General features: G+C 39.0%; 1 protein-coding gene across 1 annotated transcript in view; it reads left to right on the top strand.

Annotated features, from left to right (window-relative positions):
* The window catches only part of Brip1 (BRCA1 interacting protein C-terminal helicase 1), a 121,849-nt gene that overhangs the window by 75,268 nt on the left and 23,464 nt on the right, over nucleotides 1-23,117 (top strand). Inside the window, exons 14-15 of the mRNA XM_026780115.1 lie at nucleotides 4,252-4,411; nucleotides 6,653-6,774. Coding sequence (XP_026635916.1) covers nucleotides 4,252-4,411; nucleotides 6,653-6,774 — 282 coding nt within the window. The remainder of the gene's footprint in view (nucleotides 1-4,251; nucleotides 4,412-6,652; nucleotides 6,775-23,117) is intronic.

The following is a 23,117-nucleotide window of genomic DNA, read 5'->3' as shown; positions in this document are numbered from 1 at the left end:
CCCACCATGTTCTCTGTCTTTCCCACCATGTTCTCTGTCTTTCCCACCTCATCTTAGTGGCACCTGCTGCCCAGGGTGGGTACTTAGGTGGCTTCTGGCTGCCCCAATAGTTTTTTCTTAAATAGAACTTTGTTTTCAGCTTTAAGTGAACTATTGTTTGCTCTTTTAATCAACATGTTTAGTTTTGTAATTCATTCTTTTGCATTCTGATTTGCTTATATGGTTTTAAAATATTTCTTATGTATCTTTTTTCCTAGTCAGTTCATCAGTATTGGTGATCTTTTTATAAGCCAACTCTCATTTTGTTCAGTTACTCAACATTTTCCTCTCTTTTATTTCTGTTCTAACCTTTGTTTTCTTTTACTAACTTTCCTCTGTAGTGCAGTGTATCAAACATAGAGCTTTGGGCGTGCTAGGTAAGTGTCCTTCTACTGAGTAGAGCACTTTTCAAACTTGTTGAGACAGTCTCACTTGTAGCCTAGGCAAACACCGAACTTGCTATCCTCCTACCTCAACCACCCAGCCCTGGGATTTCAGAAATTTTTTTTTCTTTAATGTAAGCATTTGCTTCACCTATATACATTTCTTCCTTAATACCCTTTTGCTGTGCTCCTTACTTTTGGTATGTTGTATTTCATTTCTGTTGACTTCAATATAATTTATAACTTCCTTTTTAATTTCTTCTTTTAACTCATGGTCACTGGTCAGAAGTATATTGTTTAATTTCTGTGTCTTTCTAAAGCCCTTAGTTTTCTATTGAATTCTAGTCTCGTTCTGTTGTGGTTGGAAAAGATGTGATTCTTTTTCAATCCTGTTAATTTTGTGTGTATTTGTGCGCGCGTGTGTGTGTTTGTATGTGACTGAGTGAAGGTCCAAGGATAACTTTGAGGAACCAGTTCTTTTCTCTCTGCCACATGGATCCTAGGGATGGAATCCAAGTCATCAGTGCCTTTATCTGCTGAGCCATCTTTCTGATTCTTGTTAAATTTATGAAGATTTGTTTTGTGACCTAACACATAATGGATATATACATTTCAGAAGAATTAGCATTCTGCTACTGTTCTGTAGAATGTTCTATGTATGCCTCTTAAGACTTCCAGATTGTGGGGTTGTTAAGATTATCTATTTCCTTATTGATCTTCTGTCTGGATATCTTGTTGAAGCTTAGGTATTTCAATCTCCTACTATTACAATGTCATTGTGTGTTCTGCCAATTTTCACTTGAAATTTTTGGGTGTTCTTAAGTGGGCTTGTATAAATGTGTGCTAGTTGCTGTTGTTGGCAAATTGGCCTTTTATCTTTACAGAATATCTTTCTTTTGTCTCTGTGATAGTTTTTGACTTGCCCGTTTAGGTCAGTGTGGATTGTGTGAATGCTTACCACTTATTAGGAGTATCTTTTTCCAGTCTTCCAGTTTAATCCTGTTTATAACCTTAAGTCCAAAGAACTGATAAGGAAGATGGTAACACTCTTTGCTGTAGGATAATGCTCTTGTGCACTGTAAGATTTGTCACTCATATTGGTTTAATAAAACACTGATTGGCTAGTAGCCAGGCAGGAAGTATAGGCTTGGCAACCAGACTAGGGGGATTCTGGGAAGAGGAAAGACAGACAATCAGTCACCAGCCAGACACACAGGAAGCAAGATGAGAATGCCTCACTGAGGAATGGTACCGAGCTGCGTGGCTAAACATAGACAAGAATTATGGGTTAATTTAAGTCGTAAGAGCTAGTTAATAATAAACCTGAGCTAATAGGCCAAATAATTTATAATTAATATAAGCCTCTGTGTGTTTCTTTGGGACTGAACAGCTGTGGGACCAGACAGGACAGAAAGTTCCGTCTACAACTATTTTCTCAATTTCTGGCTCTCTACAGTCTTTTTCTCTTTTCTTGCCTCATTTTTTCCCCTGGAAAACAAAAGATAGTGTAATAACTCCTTAGTTGTGTTTTGAGAGTTTAAAGGAGTTCTTCCTGTTTAATTAAAGCAAGTTTGAGTACTGTTTTCTTTTTAAGATAAACTCTTAATGTAGCCCAGGCTGATCTTAAACTTTGAAACCTAATACCTCTGTCTACATGTTAGTGCCACAGTACTTAGGCAGCATTGATGTCCTTTTTATTTTATGTAGTGTTTGCACGTGCTGCGTGTTGTACATGCGTATCTTTTGTCGTGTGTGTATTATTCTCTGTGTGATATGATATGTGTGTTATGCTCTGTAATGTGTCATATGCTGCGTGAGTATGGTGTGTAGCACATGCTGTGTTTGTGATGTGTGCATGCATGTGTGTTATTGTGTGTGTGTTTAACGTGACATGTGTTTGTGATACGTGCACGCATATTCCACAGTACGTGTAGGAGATCAGAGGACAGCTGTGAGTCACTTCTCTCCTTCCATCTTGGCTTGTGGGGAGTGAGTTCAGGCTTGCACAGGACGCACTTTTGCCCTCTCTGCCATCTCACCAGCTCAAGATTAATTTCTGTAGAAGGTAAAGAGCATGTTCAAGTTATAAACTTACCCTTTTTTGTTTTTGTTTTGTTTTTTCAAGACTGTTTTTTTCCTTAGCTTTGGAGCCTATCCTGGAACTTGCCCTGTAGACCAGACTGGCCTCCAACTCACAAAGATCCGCCTGCCTCTGCCTCCTGATAAACTTTTCACTAACAATAAGGTTTTAGTGCAAACTGGGAAGATAAGATCTAGGTTTGGAGTGCTCTGGTTCTCCTATTTTCTCTCGCCTACTGTCTGAATTACAATCTTAGTCATATAATTATGTTATGCTGACATTTTTGTTTAAAAATCACATGGAATCGATAAACTCAGGTATATCAGTAAGCTCAGTGCCTTATTTTTTCAGACAAGTTTTAACACCACTCTCCTGTTTTGTTTTGTGGTATGAGAGGTTGGACATTAAATCTTGGAACACAGCAGGCAAACACTCTACCTCTGAGCCTTATCCCCAGCCCTTTTCTTACTTTTTATTTTGAGACACAGTCTCACTAAGTTGCTTTGTTATTTCTTAAGCTTTTTTTTCTCCCAGTAGACCTCTTTTAATCTAAGTGCACATCATGTATTGCTTGAGTAGAGTGAGTTTGGTCAAGACCTTAGAGCATTTATGACCTGAAGTTGGGTAATTGTTGTTATCTCTGAATCAAGAAATCAATGATTAAATATTTTATTTGTTTTCAAATTCAAGGAAAATGGTATATCGTTGTATTAAATTCCTTTAAGTATCAGCAATTATGGAAACTCGTAGGACAGTTCATTTGGTTTCCTTTACTCTAGAGATGGTACTTTTATCCAATTCTACATAGCTTTTCCGTAGAGAAATTTAAGTAATTTAATGTTGTTTTATACTTCATTGATTTTTTAAAAATATCAATCTTTTCCCACCAATTAAAGACCCATTTTGACCCCTCCCTACACATTGTTATTCTGAATTTGTCAAGAAGGTTTCATACTGTCTAACCCCTAACACAAGACTTTTACTTCAAAACAGTGCATATTAAAAAAAATCAAATTTTAGCAACCAATTCTTGAGGCATTTCAAATAAAAAATACTTTCAGTAATGACATCCTATTACTCTTAACATAATATAATGTTATGGGGAAATTAAGTTATTGATCACCCCTAATTATTGAGTAAATAGCAGTAATAGAAAATTTGGTTTATGTTCTTTTAAATTTTGTTTCTAAGAACAATAAATTGTCTTAAGAAAATAAATGAGGTTTTGTTTGTTAGAGAATTTCAGTTGGTTTCTTGGTACCTAGTGACATTGTGATAACTAGTCCACAGTGCAGTAGAGCTCATGACATTCAAACGTGGTTAAAACAATTCACTTTGAAGTACTGCCTCTACAACTGACCATTGTCTTTTTTATTTACTTAGTTCTGTATTCATTTTTGCTTGTTTTCATTTGCTGTATTTAATTTTCTACCATATTGAAAATAATGCCTAACTCTATGTTTAGATTATTAAAATGACATATATTCAAGCTGTTGATGTATTTCCAAGTGTTCATCTTGCTGTGATGCATACATTTTATTATATTCTGCTCTCATCCATGTTTTTAAGATTGTTTTAAGGTAGGGCTTTTCACTGTCTCTTATTTTTAATCTAATAATACATTATTAGAATGTGTGTTCATTGTGATACAGGTTAAAATTTGATTTTTTTATTCTAGTATTTGTAATTTACAAATAAAAGTCTTTGTTCAACTAGACTGCAGAATAAATTTTCTCCATCTCCTTTTAGCTATTAGAGAAGTTAAGAGAACGTTGGGTTTCCACTGGCTTATGGCATAGTTTGGAGTCAGTGAAGACGGTCATTGCAGAACCCCAAAGAGGAGAAAAAACTGATTTTGATGAATTGCTGCAGGTGTACTATGATGCCATCAAGTTCAAAGGAGAAAAAGGTAATAGGAAATTTTATGGTCAGTGAAAAGGCTTTTTAAACTATAAAGCAAGTAGAATTTGGTGCTGTTAAATTGTCATTTTATATTGTCTTTTTAACTGAATTGTACTTGGGAAAATTATATTTTATAGTCTTAGGTAAATAGAAAGTAGGTTAAATAAAAAGAACATATATATTCCGATATTAAGCCACCTTTTACCTTCTACTACCTGAAATATTTTGTGCAAGAAGGAAGGTAGGGTAGGTATAAATATCTTCCTCACTGACCAAGTAAGGTCTGTGGGTTTTACACAGGTAATGTAGTTGGTGCTTATAGCTTACCAAATAACATAAGCTTAAAGAGTTTGTTGTTTTAGCTTTGTTTTGTTCATATTGTTTGAAACAGGTCTCACTCTGTAGACCAGGCTGGCCTCAAGCTCTCAGAGATCCACCTAGCTCTGCCTCCAGAATTAAACTTAGGTTCTTAAAAACACCAGAAGTAGTGTGGTGTTTGACTGTCATCTCAGCACTCAGAAGAAGTCGGGGAAGGAGGGTGGTACGTGCAGACCAGCCTGTGTTTAAGATCCTGTCTCAAACAACAGAAAGTAACTGAGGACTCAGTTTCTACATTTGAGAGTTTAATGAATGATCATAGCAGTAATTTAGGAGCAATGCAACAATGAAGGTACTGTCACATAGTTGTTAATAAGTTTTTAAAGATATATTTTATAATCTTATGCATATGGACCTGAGTATATGTGTGTACATTACATGTGTACACAGTGCCCACGGAAATCAGAAGAGGGCACTGTAACATTAGGTTGGGTACCATTCTGTAACTTGAGGGCCTGCTTTTGGGGGTTTCTGTCCCACCGGGTCCCCCAGCCATTTAGTCCCAGAGAGAATCACACAGAGAGTCTACATTCGATATAAACTGATTGGCCCATTAGCTCAGGTTTTGTATTAGCTCTTATAACTTATATTAACCCATTATCCTTATCTGTGTTAGCCACATGGCTTAGTACCTTTTTCAGCTGGGCAGGTCACACCCTGCTTCTTTGGTGGTCTGGGCAGGACTCGGGAGCAATGGGCTTCCTCCTTCCCAGAATTCTCCTGCCTCTACTTCCTGTCTGGTTGACCCACCTATACTTTCTGCCTGGCCAATCAGCATTTATTTAAAACAAGAATGACAGAATACAGACAATTCTCCTGTACCAGGGCACCAAATCCTCTGGAACAGTGGTTCCAGGCAGCTTGCAGTACCATGTGATGGTTAGAAACAGCCTGAGTTCTCTGTAAGAACAACAAATGTAAATACATCTTAAAGACAAGATTATGAGACAAGTATAAGAGAGTGAGAATCTCGGTTCTTGGGGAGCAAAGGGATAGGAGAATGAGAGTTCAAGACCAGTATGGCTTACGTACTGAGTACCGTCTCAGAACAAACCAGAAACAAGCAAAAACTCCAGACACAGCATCCTAGAGGCTGCTACAGGAGGATTGCTACAAAGAGGGGGCTGCATTCATGCTGGTAAAAATAGTGATTGGATTTCAGTTTCTTTATTTAATGCTTATTCAGCTAATTTGCTCCTGCTTCTGAGCTTCTGAGCATACTTTATTTTATTTTATTTTATTTTAGAGAACATTTTTTAAATATTTATTTATTTATTATGTATACAATATTCTGTTTGTGTGTATGCCTGCAGGCCAGAAGAGGGCACCAGACCCCATTACAGATGGTTGTGAGCCACCATGTGGTTGCTGGGAATTGAACTCAGACCTTTGGAAGGGCAGGCAATGTTCTTAACCGCTGAGCCATCTCTCTAGTCCTTTTATTTTATTTTATTTTATTTTATTTTATTTTATTTTATTTTATTTTATTTTATTTTGGTTTTCCTAGATGTGGTTTCTCAGTATAACAACCCTGACTATCCTGGAACTTGCTTTGTGTTTTGTAGATCTGGCTGGCCACGAGTTCACAGAGATCTGCCTGCCTCTGTGTCCTGAGTGCCGGGATTAAAGATAGGCGCCACCACGACTGGCTATAAGTATCTTTAAAAACACACGGTTTCTAAATTGATTTGCTACCATTTCTATCTAATTTTGTTTTCTTATTTAGTTAAAGACAATGAGATTTAAAAACTGTTTCTCTTAAAGCAATCCCATGATGCTTTAAATTTACTGAAAATACTTATGACAAGAATAAGCAATTTCTGAGAATTTTGGGTATGTTTTTTAAAATGTTTAATTCCTATTGCTTAAGATGGAGCCCTTCTCATTGCGGTTTGTCGTGGCAAAGTGAGCGAGGGTCTGGATTTCTCAGATGATAATGCCCGTGCCGTCATAACAGTAGGAATTCCTTTCCCAAATGTGAAAGATCTTCAGGTAAGTCATAAAAGCCTTGAGGCGCTCCGTCCATGTGCTTAATGTAGAGTTCCCTGTATGGTTTTCCTGAATCCTCAGGGGGATCTGAGTGAATAGGAGTGTTTTAGGAGGAAATCCCATTTTTAGCGTATTGTTTTGTTCAATAAAAGTGAATTTGAAAGTGAAGCCTCTGACCAGGAGCATCAGTATCACCTGTGAACTTGATGAACGCACAGCCATTTTCTTCTGGCCTCTATCAGAATCTTCTGAGTCATAGGGCGGTGGTGGCGCACGCCTTTAATCCCACACTCGGGAGGCAGAGGCAGGGGGATCTCTGTGAGTTCGAGGCCAGCCTGGTCTACTAGAGCTAGTTCCAGGGCATGCTCCAAAGCCTGTCTTGAAAAACCAAACAAATAAAAGCAAACAGAATTTTCTGAGTCAGGAACAGGGCTATTGAGGCGCACAATTTGTGCATCATCAAAGCTCTTAGCAAGATACTCACAGGTCCCCCTGGGGATTCCAGAGTCCCTTCTTTTTTATCTAGCTCTCTAGTGCCCTGTTGTATCGATCGCATGGCTTTAGCCATTCCAAATTCCTTCTAGTCTCTTCCACTTGAGTTCAGTAGGACCACCGCATTGAGCTTGTACCTCAGTGGTCTGTACTGTAGGAAGAAAGCCGCTCAAACAGGAAGTGAGAATAGTGGAGGTCACTAACTGACCCCCGGTCTCCTGAACGAGTCTCGTGTTGTTTGGTGAAAGGATGGGACAAGTTCTCAGCACAAAGGAGATGTATTTGCACCAGAGGGACAAAGGGCAAGGGAAAAGAGGCAAAGACAGGAGGGAGACAGAGGTTGAGGGAAAAAAGGAACAAGGGTATGGGGGGAAGGATATTTGCCCCAAAGGGACAAAGGATTGCCTCTGGTTATAAAGGAGACAGCTGTAGCCCATAGGCCAGCCCATGGCACTTTATAAAAGGAAAGGGGGAACCCCACTTTATGATAAGTTGGTTTGTTTTGATTGGGCATGTTAATTAAGACTTGCCAAAAGAGGAATTTTGATTGCTGGACTTCAAAAGATGGACATTGGTTGTCAACATCGGGAGAGAAAGTGCCAAATAAGGGAACAGACAAGGTGACTGGCTTTAGGAATATAATCTAACAGTTTGTAGCAAGGGGAGAAGGGTAAAAGACAAATCCTATTGTTGCCATGTTTGCTTGAGCCTGCTAGAGCCCTTCCTTTGGCATCTACGCCTTGAGAATGTTTGCTCTATTTTGCTGTTGCTCTAACTAGGAGAGTCATGCCTAAAGCAGCATCTAGACCAGGAGTTCTCAACCTGTGGATTGCTACTCCTTTGGTAAACCTCTGTCTCCAAAAACAGTATGATTTACAGTTATAAAGTAGTATTACATTACAGAGATAATTTTGTGCTTAGGGGTCCCCACAACATGAGGAGCTGCATTAAAGGGACACAGCATTAGGAAGATTGAGAATCACTGGTCCAGACCAAAAAAAGTTTTGTTTCATTATCAGTGTTTGCTTCCTGAGCTTTATTCTAACTTTATTCATCGTAGTAAGTGCTAAGTGGTGTATCAGGCTTCTCCAGAGAAACAGAACCAACTAAAAAATGAATGTAAATGGGCAGTAGTGGCACACGCCTTTAGTCCCAGCACTCAGGAGGCAGAGGCAGGCAGTATCTGTGAGTTTTGAGGCCAGCCTGGTCTACAAGAGCTAATTCCAGGCTAGGCTCTAAATCTACAGAGAAGCCCTGTCTCAAAAAACAAAACAAAAATGAACGTGCATGTGTGTGTTAGTATGTGTATACATGTAGGTACTTGCATGTGTCTATATTCATTCAGTTACAAAAGTTCAGCAAAAGCCAAATGCAAGCTGATTGCATGGCTCAGTTCAAGAAGCTGAAAGAATCACAGGCATTGATGATGTAGCCCCATCCAAGGTCAAAGGTCATCTCCCCCACCACCACCCAAGGACAGTCCTTGCAAGTTTCTGGGTCCCAAGGCCAAAGAACTTACAATCTAACATCCAAAGTTAACTGTAGCAGAAAAATGTGTCAGCTTCAGAGGGACAGCTAAAGAGCTTTCTCTCTTTGCCTTCATTTACTTTTCTGTGGTCCACAGTTGAACGTCTTCCTCACTGAGTTTGCTGACCCACAAACCAATACCTGGACATATGGTCAGACCCAGAAGTAATGACTTCCTTGGCATCCCTTAGTCAAGTAGTCAAGTCAGCACCCAAAGTTAGCACCACAGCTGGCAGTAGCATCTCAGGGAGAGTTTTCTGTGTTTCCCACTGGCTTTTGAAGGTGCTAGCAATGAGAGAACAAGACTTGGCACTTCCTAGCCACTGAGTTGGCCCATTGAGTACGATCTATATCCTTACTCATGCATTCCAACCCAGGTCTTCTTGCCTGCATAGCAAACGTTTTTACCCTCTCCCCAGCACCAGTAGTATATACCTTCGTTATTGTTAGTATGTTAGTAAGCACTACAAACTATATGTGCTACTTTTAATTCTCTAGTGTAGAACAGTTTGGGGTAACATTAACAATAAATAAATAATAGTTATTTCATCAGCTTTGAGTTTTCCAAAAATCTAAACTTCTTCAGAATTTCTTTTTTTTTTTTTTTTTTTTTTTTTTTAGTTTTTCGAGACAGGGTTTCTCTGTGGCTTTGGAGCCTGTCCTGGAACTAGCTCTGTAGACCAGGCTGGTCTCGAACTCACAGAGATCCACCTGCCTCTGCCTCCTGAGTGCTGGGATTAAAGGCGTGCGCCACCATCGCCTGGCTTCTTTGGAATTTCTACATCCTCACAAGGGTACGTCATCCAGTGCCTCCTGATCTAATCCTTCTAGAGTTTGCTGGCCTTGACAACTTCTGTTGTCTGCAACTCCCAGTGTTACTTTTGCCAGCATGCTAGGCTGTGTCTGGTATTCTGAAATGGCTAGTGTTGCCCAGACAACTGTTGTGGGGTGACGTGTGCTTTGGTAACCTGCTGTTGGCCCACTGTTGTGGTTGCCTACTGATGTCTTGCCGCTTTACACAGGCCCTGCAGGGTTGTGTGGATGTACTTTTGATAAATGTGGACAGCCTCTTTCCTCTCGTACACTGCATATTCTTCTGGCATCTTAAATGTGTTCCCCCTTCAACAGATTCTTCCGTTTGTACTCATACTCTAAGTCTACACATCCTTCACGAATGGAAAAGATGACAGACTTTATGGCTACTTCTAGGCTACACTAAGTATTAATAGCTACAAAGTAGTGAAGCCCAAAAGGTCTCATGTCAGACTTACAATACTCATTACATTTAAGAAGAGATAGTATCAAAAGATACTTTTCCCTTTCCCAAAAAGGTTTCAGAAATGTTTAAAATTTAAGTATTTGTTATATTCTTTGCTTGTTTTTCAAAAATCCTTAAAGTTAAAAAATGTTTAGAAGAAAAATCCTTAATTTCTTTTTATTTTGTTCTACCTTCAACAAATGTAATTCTGGGCCTGTTTGTTATACAGAACTTGGGTTGTTAATGCTTTCTTTCTCTGTTAATCAGTCCCCCCCTTTTGGGTGCCATAAGGTGGGTATGCACATGTTTGTATGTGCCCGTGTCTGCATACACAGAAGCCACAGAAGATGTCAGGGCTCTTTTCTATCACTCTCTGACTTACTTGCTTGAGACAGGTCTCTCACTGAGCCTGAAGCTCACTGTTTTAGCTGGCTGTCTCCTCGGCATTTAGATTTCAGGTATGTGTGGCCATGCCTGGCTTTTTGTATGGTCGCTAGGCATTCCAACCCAGGTCTTCTTGCCTGCATAGCAAACGTTTTTACCCTCTCCCCAGCTCCAGTAGTATTTTCTTTTTCAGGAATATCAGATGTAAAGGAACGTATATTTCACATTGTCATATGTCTGGATCAGTCCTGTATGACAAATCTAAACCTTAGAGACTTGAAGCAATAATTATTTATTATAGATCACACATTACAGAGTGTGACTGGCCAGCACCAGTTACTGAAAAATAATTACTTGTATACCACAATGGAGTATAAAAGAAATACAAAATTTTCATACTTTGGTAAAATCTAGTTAAGCTACTTCCTGCTTTAGGAAGTTGCTAGCAAATCCAAAGTCATGAAAAGTTTGCCACAGATATTTTCTTTTATTTTTTTATATAAATTTAAATTTAGGTGTATGATCCTTGGTGAATAGATTTTTATATTCAATACAAAATAAATTTCCAACTTCTTATATCAAATTGAGTCATTTGTAGACAGCAAATTGTGATAGAATTTTTTCCCCCGATTCATCCTGCCAATCTCTGTCAATTACAAAGTTTAACACGTTTGTATTTAACACAGTTCATAGTGAGGAAGAACTTACCATTGGCAATTTGTTTTCCATGTCTTGTGCTTTTTGTTTTGTAGATCATTCACTCTTGCCCTTTTTGTGTTCAGTTGTTTTATATACACTAGAGACTGAATGTCCTATATCCAAAGGTATTTCCTATTTGCAGACTTTACTGTGAGTATCTCTCATCTGAAAATCTGAAGTGGTCTGAACACTGAAACTTCTTGGGCTCCATATTAATCATCATGTTTCAAACTTCAAGGATCCCAGCCTGTATTTTAATGTTTTCCTCCTTCCTTTTGTAGGTTTTAGTCTTTTTGTTAGTGTTTATGTTTAGAGTTATAACTACACAGAGATCCACCTGCCCCTGCCTTCCAGAGTGCTAGGATTAAAAGTGCATGTCACCACACCTGGCTATTACTTTTTAATTTGTTTTTTCTTCTAATTAAAATATAATTACATCATCTCCTTCTTCCAACCCCTCAGATGCCCCCTCCACTCCCTTTCAAATTCATGGCCTCATATTCTTTAATTATTATTGTTATATGTGTGCAAATAAGTATGCAAGTGTAACCTGAGTCTGTTTAACATTACTTGAACCTGTTTTAACAGGACTGGCCACTTAGGATTGGATAACTTAGGTTTTTTGTTTTTTGTTTTTAAAAACAGAGTCTAACTATGTAGGCTTGGCAGGCCAGAACTCTCTGTGTAGACCAGACTGCCCTAAAACTCAGAGGTCTGCCTACCTCTGCCTTCTGAGTGCCAGGATTAAGAACATGTGTCACCACACAGGCCCTTATTATTTCCTAATGCGTATGCCCAAGGGTTCATTCATTGTGTTGTTTCTGACTGTTCATGTCTATACTCTGCCAGGTGGTTTACACTGAAGATCGTGGCTTACCTGGGTCTTCTCGGGATTCCATAGGCTGCATTCTCAGCTGTAGTTTGGGGTCCACTTTCAAGCTCATTCAGGTTCATTGAGTTCAGTGTCTTGTGTTTAGAGGGCTGAGAATTTTCAGAACTCAGGAGCCGCTTTAGTTTCTTGGAAACTGCTCCGAGCTGCTGCTATAGGGCTGTCTTGGAGGTCCTCTCCCAGCACATTGACCTTTCCTCAAGATCAGTAGGGCACTTCCTTGTACTGTCAGCTCAGAAGGGATCTTTTAATCTTGAGATGAACTTCCCTTCCTTTGCCGTACAGCATCAAGTGAGTGGTTGTCCCGGAACCCATACTCCTCACTATAAGCTCGCCTGCTCTCTCAGGAGAACATGTAGGTGTGACCCTTCACTTGTCCTCCAGAGTGTGTTCCCATACTCTTTTTCTATAAAAGGAAATAACAAGATCAATGATTCCCATAAACACATCCCCCCAAACAGCTTCAAATTGCTGGTCTTTAACCTAGAACTTTGCGGTTTTATAATACTGTTTGTCACACAGGATTGAATGGAAACCATCTATAGGTAAAAAACAGTTTCTGTATTCTAATAGAAATGAAACAGATTAACCGCTGCATTATTTTCTGTCTTTCATTTGAATTCACATTTTTCAAAGTTGAGATTCATGTCTGAGTTAGAAAAGTGATTTGAGTGAGAAAAAGAAGGCAATGACATTAATTTTATGGTACTAATTTTTAAGTTTAAGGAAGATTATGGAGGAAAAAATTTAAATACAGCTTAAAATACTGGCCTAAGACTTTACAGTCTTGCTAGCAGAGCTTGGCTTTTAGAGAGACAGGAAAATGTATGTTAGAGCCAAAACTATGACTTCTTTGGCTGTGACAGGATTTCCTCTTCCCACCCTGGGGACTAGAAAGTAGAGGTAGGGAAATTTCATTTTGGAGCCAAGTGTGACTTGTTTAGTTCAAGTCATAATTTATTACTCATTCTTTAGGGACTTGGAAATAAAGAAACCCACTATGAAACGTTGATAATGGGCCACTCCGAAAGGTGAGCATTAAGCTAACTTTCCCGGTGAGGATTTTTTTTTTTTTCATATCCACCTTTCCCAGATGCTTCTGATCTTTCTGTAAGAGCATACTTAATCGTATAAGAGTTTAAAAGAAAACTTTCTGCACACTAGACTGAAGTACATGAGGGGCGTGAGAGGGAACCCAGGCTTCTCTATGAGTAGAGGCTGGTAGGAAGCATAACTAAGAAAAACATTATCTTCTTTTAATGCAATTGAGTCATATATAACAAAGCTACCTTTTAAATGGGTATCTGAAACAAATTCACTACATAATTACAACTACAGAAATGGTAGCATTAAAATTTGGTCACCCGCATCACAAATTGGTGAGGTACATACAGATATGAGATTACAACAAAACTACTCAGATTATAAAACTAGCCAGAATAATGTCGCAGCCTACCTTTTTTACCTAGCTAGAAGCACAAACTGCTGTCATGGGTCCTGGGAGCACAGCACTACCCTTTTCTCCTGCAGATCTCAGTCTGGGAAGGAACAGTGACATGACAGTAAAAGCGGTCATGGTTGTGCCGAAGGAAGTCATAGGAACCGTGAGAATTGCCGGTACAGCAGATCTTTATGGGTCGGGAAAGGCTTCCTGAGGAAGTGGTATTTAATCTGACACAGGAAAGAAGGAAAGAAGGTGTAGGTGAGCAGAATGGACGACAGGATCCTCAGGGGATACAGTTGCGAGAACTGTTTGGGGGAGCTGGGACAAACAGCCTGTGAACTCTCCTGCGAAGTCAACTCACCTAAGGCTCTATGTGGCAATTTCATGTTTTGGGATTGGATTCTGTATTTTGGGAAACCAGATCCTGGAACAGAGCCTAAAGTCAGATCGAGTGGAGTTCTGGTTGTAGTGTAGCATCTGATAGAGAAACCCACCTGGACCAAACCTAGTAACAGCACGTGCTCCCCAGGGGGATGGCCTGTCGACTCATAACATTTAGGATAGCATGGTTGGAAATGCTTAGGCCAAATGAGTTTAGTTTCAGTGACGTACACCTTACTCTTCAGAAAATCCCTTTCTGTTTTAAAAAGGGATGTGGGGGAGGGGATACCTTGGCCAAAAATATTAAAAAGCAGTTTATAAATATATCTTAAATTAAAAAACATAGTTTAAGTAAGCAACCGAAGTTGACCACTTGTGTATTTGTAATGGGCAGTAAAATTGAGAAAATACTACCCTTTGAAAGACAAATGAATCAAAGGAGAATCCATACAATAACTAGGTAAGTTGCTTTAGTGACTTCTCTCCCCTCCCCCTCAGTGCTAGAAATCAACCCCAGGATTTGCATGAGTTAGGCAAGCACTACCACAGAGCCACATCCCCAGGATTAATTGTCTGTGTTTTCCTTAAAGGGATGAAGACGAATAATGTTTGATATTGTGAAAAATTCTAAATTTGTTTTCTTTCTGGTGTTTTTGCAAACACAGGAGCTTTGTAAATTGATTTTGCTCTCAAACTAGGTCAGAGTCTTGGACTTATATGTCACCGTGGGGGCATGGGAGGTTGATTGGTTCTTGTGTTCACACTCATCTGTTGACACAACATAACTAACAACATCTCCTCAAGGGAACTCTGGAACTGGTTTTTAACTTCTCAAAAAGTAAATGTAATTTTGTTCCTTAGAGGTGAATTTGAGTTATGAGTTTTAACTATACAATGTTGGCCAAAAGACCAAGAGGCAGTGGGTTAATCACTTGGTTCACTCTGTCAGACTTCCTCTAGAGCTGTAGTTATAGGCATGTGGATGGGCTACAGTTACCATTCAAGCTTTCCCAGTAGACACATTTTAATGGATCAGATAATATAGGTTGTAATATGTGTCTCTATTTACAATATTAGTCTTCCTACTGAATTTAATATTTTGATAAAAACAGACGTGGTACACTCCTACAATTCCAGAACGTGGGGACTGAAGCAGGAGGATCAAGTTCAAGGCCAAGCTAACCAATATAAGACCTTCAGTAAATAAACACATAATAGCTTGGATCCTTGGAAATGGAAGGTGTAATGCATCTCCCATCTCCTGCCCTCACCTGCCAGATGTGACAGGGCAAAAGTGCATCCATGTTGCAAATAGCTTCTTGTAGGCAAAATTTAGTTGCACACACTCTTTTACATATAACATGTATATCATGAATAAAAATGAGCAATCTACAATAGTAGCGTGTGTGCGTGCATGTGTCTCTCACTGACTGGCTAGACATGTCCAGATTCTTCCATTTCCGTCTCCCATAACTGGAATTACAGGCACTTGCCACCTGTCCTTTTTTTTTGTGGTTGGTTTTGGTATTTGGTTTTATTTTGTTTTGGATGAAGGTACTGAGAATCCAAATTCAGGTCCCTTGCTCTACCCCCTCCCCCCCCCGCCCCTTATTTTTGACTGGTCTCACTATGTAGGGCTAACCTTAAACGTGGTGCCCTTTGTTTTGCATTTCTAGGGGTGTAACCTAACCCACGTGCAAGTGCTCGTCCACTGAGGGTTACTCACAACATCCATGTTTTTCCCATAAGGAACAGGGATTTTGCTATGTTGCCAATGCTACCCTTGAAGTCATAACCTCAGCTTTCCAAGCAGACAGAATCGTAACTTCGTGGCACATACCCAACCTTCTCCCTCATCTTTGTACCATGCATTTCCTTACAGTTTTCTCTGCTAGTCCCTCAACCTCCCGTTCCATCAGCGCATCTGTGCTTTTACTGGCTTATTTTTTAGAAGAGGCTCTGAGGGTGCATCGGTTTGAACTTCCTCTTCTCTGTGTAATCATTTATCAGTTGCCCATCTGTATTTTCTATGTGGGATTTGGAGTGAGATCTACTTTAACATAACTGAAGTTGAAGTTTTTGAAGAACAGGGGAAGAGAGTGGTTTTTGGCTTTGTTTTTTTAACTTTGTAAAGCTCAAAGTCTCTATTACTTTTACTCTAAAGAATTAGTTTTCAAACTGCTCTGGTTCTGTATGTCCTTTTCCATACGCACATGTCCACATGTTAGGAGCTTTGAGTAGTGCATTACTGACAGTAATAGAAAATGATCACTCTTCAAAGTAACATGTTCACTTTTTAAAGACATTCTTTTCAGGGTTTTGGTCTCTAAAAGTTTTATGTTTTTATTTATTGTGTGTATAATTGTGCATGTATGTGCACACCATGGCACATGTGTGGAGGTCAGGGCAACTTTCGAAAGTTGACTCTTACCTTCTGTCTTGTTTCTGCTGAAATGCTATGCCGTGTATTCCAGGTTGCTGGCCTCCGGTGTCCCTACCTCCCATCTCACTGCGAGAATGCTGGGATTACAGATGCAAGCTGCTGCATCCAACCTTTTATGAGTCCCTGGGCGCAAAGCTGGGTTGTCAGGCTTGAATGGCTAATTATTCTACCCACTGAGCGTTAGCTCCAGCTTCTTATTTTAGAAGATAATTTGGGTATAATAGGGGTCTAGACAGCAACCATGCCCTACTTCATTAACACCTGGACTGTAGAGCTCATAAATTGAGTGTTAACATTTTAGGTGTATATATATATATATGTATATATATACATATATATACATATATATATATAGTGTGTGTGTGTGTGTGTGTGTGTGTGTGTGTGTGTGTGTGTGTGATGGGAAGCAGGAGTGTGCCATGTCCTACTGCATATCTTGAACTCAGGATCCTTCTGCTAGTCTCTAGACTTGGGGATTATAGGCGTCAACCTGATGCTGCTAGCTCCAGAGGTTTCCAGTATTCATTTGATACAGTTTTTCTTACATTTATTATCCCTTCTTGCTTGTGTTCTTAAACATTTGATCTTGTCAAATGTGATTCTGCGTTTGGTCTGTTGTCACTGGAACCCCCCCAGGGTCATTATGTCCTTTGCCATATCATATGGCATTCACAAAGCCCTTTCCCTAAGAGAGCCTGTCTGCCTCCAGAGAGTTAATAGTTGTGAACATAAGCAAACATAGGTCTCTGTAGCACGCTGGATGAAATACTGCTCCTTCCCCTTAGCAAAGCCTCTTAGCAGTGCCTCATTCTTTTTTTTTAATTTAATTTATTTATTTATTAAAGATTTCTGTCTTCCCACCACCGCCTCCCATTTCCCTCCCCCTCCCCCATCTACTTTTCTCACATAAGATAATATTTCATTTTGCATAGCTGTGATTGCTAGATTTTTCTCCACCGGTTGTGTGACTTTTACAAGAGAAACACTAGAATGTAAAATACTTGAATGAAACAATGTTTAAATTAATACAGGCGTAACCGTGCACTCATTCTCAAGTGTCTCTCCATTTCCATATTTTATATAACTGCTCTCAAAACCAAAGCATAGATTTCAAAGTGACCAGAAAGCATTAGAAAGCATATTAAAGAGTGTTTATGTAAGCCATAATTTCTCAGAACATTTGTGATCAGTTGCAGAAGTTAAGAAAAAGATGTTCCAAAACTGAACAGTGTTCCCTATATAGTCTGCCGATGTACCTTTTTCATTGTTTGTTTTTATCCATGCAACACAACCTTTGTTAACCTCCCATCTCACTGCGAGATTTTTAACAAATTCAGCTATTACTGAATCTTGTAATTTCTAAACTTAAATTGGGGGCAAATGGCTTTCGCGCAGAGTAATGTCATCATTGCCCCCTGGGAATGCAGACTGCATCACTAATAGCCACTCCTCAGACGGAGGACCAGGTGCAGGGTTGACTCTTTCTGAATGTTGTCATCAGAAAGAGTGTGACCATCTTCCAGCTGCTTGCCTGCGAAGATGAGTCTCTGCTAGGGGGAGTGAAGGATGCCCTCTTTATGCTGGATCTTAACCTTCACATTCTCCATAGCACTGGGCTCCACTTCTAGGGGGCTGGTCTTGTGAGTCAGGGTCTTCATGAGGGTTTGCATTTTGACCTGTTTACAGATGTGATGAAACTACAAACTGCCAAGTGCCTAGAAACACCTTGACAGAAAAACCGCGGAACTGGACAAACTCGTCACTTCATTGTTTCATTTTGTTTTGTTTTATGAAAGTGCCATAAACTAAAGAAATTTATAAGTCACCTGAAATTTTATATACATTCATTAGTATAGTTAAATAACCAGATGTTAAAACCCTAATTTGGGTTGAAGAACCTAAGGCAATGACTATATAACCTACATAATCCTATGCCTTTTTTCATGTTCATGTAGCAGTGAATTACAATTGACTGTAAAGTCCACAAAATATCTATACTGGGTTTTAGAAAATGTGAGAAAAGTAAAAGCTTGAACCCACTTACTCCCTTCTCCCCTTTCATTGCTGGATGTGGAGCCTAGGGCCTCACACACACCCTTAGGCGAGCGCACTTATCCCCAAATAGAGCCCCAGCCCCCTTCCTCCATCCTTTCCTTTCTAGACTGGCCTTGAACTTGGAATCTTCCTGGGCCAGCCTCCTGAATAGCCGGGATTACTGCTGGCCTGCACCACCAGGCCCTTCGCCAGCTCACTCTCAGTATATGCTGCTTTCTGCTTCGTGCTCATTGTCCTTTTATTCAGTCAGTATCTGAGGTAAGGTTGGCAGAAGCCATTTCCTTTTTTATAGGAGAGGAACCTCAGAAAAGAAGCTTGTGGGAGTGCTGTGGTTACTCACAGTCTGCAGGGCCATGTGTGTGTGCCTTGCAGCTCTGTTTCCATCAGAACAGATGATCACTTGAGAGGTGGCACTTTCAGAGATGATAACTGGAGCATTCGCGTGTCCATCCAAGCTGTATCTCAACACGATAGCCTTACTACATTGCTATGATGCCTAGGACTCATAAAGTTTTAAACTAAGTCCTTTCCAAAATAGGCATATTACAGTTTTCATCATGACCTAAAGAATTAACTGTTTTTTTAATAGGAAAATATTAATTTCCTCTTTTGCCCTGTGCTCTTACTTGATAAATTGTTTGGATAATGAAAAACTAAGATCTCGTGTCCATTCCAACTGAGATGTTTCTGTGCCATGATTGTTAAAGGATTTACTTGGGAGTGCCCAATTAAATATTCTGAGGAGTAGCCATAGCTAAGTTGTTTTAAGTAATGGTGGTGCCTGTGTAGAGAACAGAAGATACCTGACTTCTCCCCCGATCTCTTTTTTGGGATTAAACCTAGAGCTGGACAACATCTTTCCCTGAGCCTCAGCCCAGCTGTTTCTTAAATGTCAAATGTCCTGGTGTGTTTTTCAACAGCTACAATTTATGACCCAAAGTTTAACAGGTTTCTCTAAAAAAGTGTCTTGTCCAAAAGCAGTCTTGAAGCACATATGAAGTAAGTTATATTGCTATTACTGTGTCTTAGTTCTTGTTTCTTGGTAGGTTATTGTGGGTAAGTCCTAATGTAACAGAAAGTAACATTTGAAAACTGTCTCTAATGTGCTTTTTTAAATGTTATTATTATTTAAAAGGGAGCTTGGCTTCTTAACTCTTGGCAGAAACTTTTTTCCCTCATTAAAAAAAAAAAGTACTATATTTGGCTAACTTGGTGTTTCAGAAATGTTGAAAATATGCCAAATGGAATAAAACCAGTTACACTCCTTTTATCTAGCCAAATTATTCCACATTATAAGGTCTTAGACTCAGTTGAGAGCTTGAGCTGTTGGAATTTATATTGTGATACAATGATAAAAGTGTTTACACTGTAGCATAATTCTGAACAGTAAATGTCTCTTATGTAGTCTTTGTCTCCAGCTTGAGTTTGCTGTAAACGCCAGGGTTTTAAGCTCTACCTTCACCAGAATTAAAACCATTCTTCTTGAGTGCTTAACAAGAAAATATGTTTATTTTCCTGAAGGGTGCTTTCTTATTATTATTAATTAATATCAACTGATTGTTTTTTTTTAATTTGGAAGTTTGAACTTTAATTTTTAAATTTAATTTGAATTTTTTATGCAGGTAAATATGTTGAACATATTCTCCCATGCCTCCTACCCTGACTTTTCTAATCCCTCCCTCTTTTTAGTTGTTTCTTTTAACCTCCTAGACCAGCTATTCTCAACCTGTGGGTCATGACCTCTTTGGGGGTCAAATGACCCTTTCACAGTGGTTGCCTAAGACCAGCAGAAAACACAGATATTTACACTATGATTCGTAACAGGAGCAGCATTACAGTTACGAGGTAGCAATGAGAATAATTTTATGGTTGGGGTCACCCCAACATGAAGAACTGTATTAAAGGGCTGCAGTGTTGGGAAGGTTGAGAACCACAGCCCGAGGCAGTTTCACTTCTTTCATTTTACATATGCATTTGTGATTTTATTCAACTATATATAAAAATCTAGAAATTACAAGTGAGAGAAAACATATAATATTTTTCTGATACTGACTTAATTCAGTTAGTATGATTATCCGTTTGTATCCATTTCCTGCAAATAGCATAGCTGCTTTCTGTTTTAAAGCTGGAAAAGTTGTTTTGTGTATGTTTGCCACCTTTTCTTTCTTCGTTCCTGTTGACAGACAACTTAAGATGATTTCATAACTTTGCCTTGTGAGTTATGTTGCAGTTAATATTAATAGACCAGTATCTCTGTGATATATTGACTCTGAGTCCTTTGGGTAAACACCCAGGAATTGTATAGCTGGGTCATATGAGACACCTCTGCACTGATTTCCATGGTGACTGAACTAGTTAGCACGTCCACCAGCCATATTATATAAGGATTCTCTTTTATCCATCTCCTTGCCAGCATCTGTTGTGATTTGTATTCCTGGTGACTGGTATTCTGACTGAGGTAAAATAGAACGTTAATGTGGTTTTGATTTGCATTTCTCAAATGTCTAGAAAGAAGAAACTTTTTTTATATATATTCATTGGCCATTTCAATCTTTTGAGAACTGCCTGTTCATTTTCCTTAGCTCACCTATTGGCTGGGTTTTTTTATTTGTTATTATTTAATTTTTTTTAGTTCTTTGTGTATTCTATATAAATTAATCCTTTGTTGGATATACAGCTAGTAAAGACTTTACTCCTGTTATTTAGGCATTTTTATTTGATTGTTTTCTTTGCTATACAGAAGGATTTTAATTTGATAAGGTCTTAATTGTTGATTGTTGAACTTCCTTTTTATTTTGTTTTGAGATAGTCTTCTGTAGTCCAGGCTCACTCACCTCACGGTGTAGCCCGGACTGGCCTTAAAGTCTGTCTCAGCCTCTGGAATCCTGATTCCAGGTGTGCACCGCCACATCTACTCTGCAGGCTTGAACTTTGGTCTTCATGCTTTCATACAAGAAAAAAAAACCTGCCTAAAGTGGTTGCATTCAGGAGGGCATAGACTGCTGAAATACACATATTTATGAATTTGAATAAGATCCACTGTCTTTCATGTGGGGTGGTGGTATTTATAGTTCTAGCGCATTTTTGTCAAAACATTTATTTCTTCAGAAACTACTTACAAAACTAACAAAATGGAGCTGGAGAGATGACTCAGCATTTAAGAGCACGTCCTGTTCTTCCAGAACACCAGAGTTCAGTCTCCAGCACTCCCACTTTTGGTAGCGCACAACCACCTATATCTCTGGTGCTCCCTCTGGCCTCTGCAGGGACACACACACACAAATGAAAATTTAGAAATGTCTAAAATCTCATAAATGATTACTGTTACCCAGGGGCTACTTATTAATAATAACATTGGGAGGAGATGGAAAACTGAAAAATAATGTAAAGTTGAAAATTGTGACGAAACTTTTTCAATATGAGATATAATCCTTTGGATATGAATAATTAGTTAACAGTAAAATAATAATAATAATAAATTAATAAATCCACGCAGCATCTGACCCTGGTGGGTTGCACACTTTCTCAACTATAATAAACAGGTTACTTATTTATGACTGATCAAGTTGAGGAAAACAATGAAAAAGCCAAATATTTATATGTTGGCCAACAGTTCTTACTATTCTAAGCCTGACTAGAAGACATGCTAAGTGGGCTTTCAATCTTCATCCTTAGACAAAGTAGCTAGCCTCTCGCTTCTGTTTACACACTCTTCCAAAATTATACATACACCAGTTTATTATGGATGGGAGTGAATGATTTACACCTCTTCCAGATAGCGTAGCTGGTTATAGTTTTCTATTTGGGGGGAGGTTTGTAAAATGTATTTGAAAGGTTATGGTAGATGATCTAACCACACTTGAGCTCAGTTTATAGCATTTACTTACTGTCAAAACTTAGAAAAAACATTCACAGCTAACATCCATAATGCAAAATGTCTGTCTCATTAGGCACTGAAGAAGCATGGGTCGACAGGTATAATGTTATTTGTCTGTGTAGCTGATGTGAGTGTGGGCATGACCTCCCAAACAGATGAAAGAGTAATCTCTCTGACAGTTACTGGATGGCAGAGCTTGCCTTGGGCCTTCTGCTGCTTCGATGGAAACTGTCTGTTTAGAAAGCATGCCTGGGGAAGGAGGATGTTTATAAGGATGAGCAGGTAAAAGTGAAAGGCTGTCTTCTGACATTTCGGCTAATCCCTTCCAGCCTTTGCTTTACTTAGCATTTCGACTGTTTGCTGGCAGGAGAAACTGCCTTTTTCACATATGCTGTGTGTCATTTTAAATTGGGCATTGGTTTTCATGCTTGATGATCATTAGACATTTGATGAAATTCTAGACCATTTTTCATTTAGTTTTCTGTACTTTTCCTGTATAGGAAAAGTACAGCACGACAGACTTGGCTGACCTAATTACGTTAGTTAGGGTCATTAAGAAAAGCTGTACAAGTGTTCAGCTCGGTGCCTTTCATTGCGTAAGAGAGCTTTCTCTGAATTTGATACAAATCCTAGCACTACTTCAGTCTTTTCGTTCCTAATTTTCTCATCTTTAACATGAAGTGCTGTCTTCCTTGTACAACTGTTAGGTGACTTGTGTGCGATTGTCTGTTTTTATCGCTCAGTCATTGCACTGTGCATGGATTGTTATAGAAACTCACTGAATGCTGTTAGTTTATACTAAGAATTTTGACTCCCAGATTTTCCAATTTTGAGTATCTCTTTCTTTCTTTCTTTCTTTCTTTCTTTCTTTCTTTCTTTCTTTCTTTTTTTTTTTTT

The sequence above is a fragment of the Microtus ochrogaster genome, chromosome 7 (genome assembly GCF_000317375.1).
Source record: "Microtus ochrogaster isolate Prairie Vole_2 chromosome 7, MicOch1.0, whole genome shotgun sequence".
NCBI classification, from domain to species: domain Eukaryota; kingdom Metazoa; phylum Chordata; class Mammalia; order Rodentia; family Cricetidae; genus Microtus; species Microtus ochrogaster.
The sequence above is the reverse complement of the archived record's forward strand: the minus strand, read 5'-3'. Positions and strand labels throughout refer to the sequence as shown.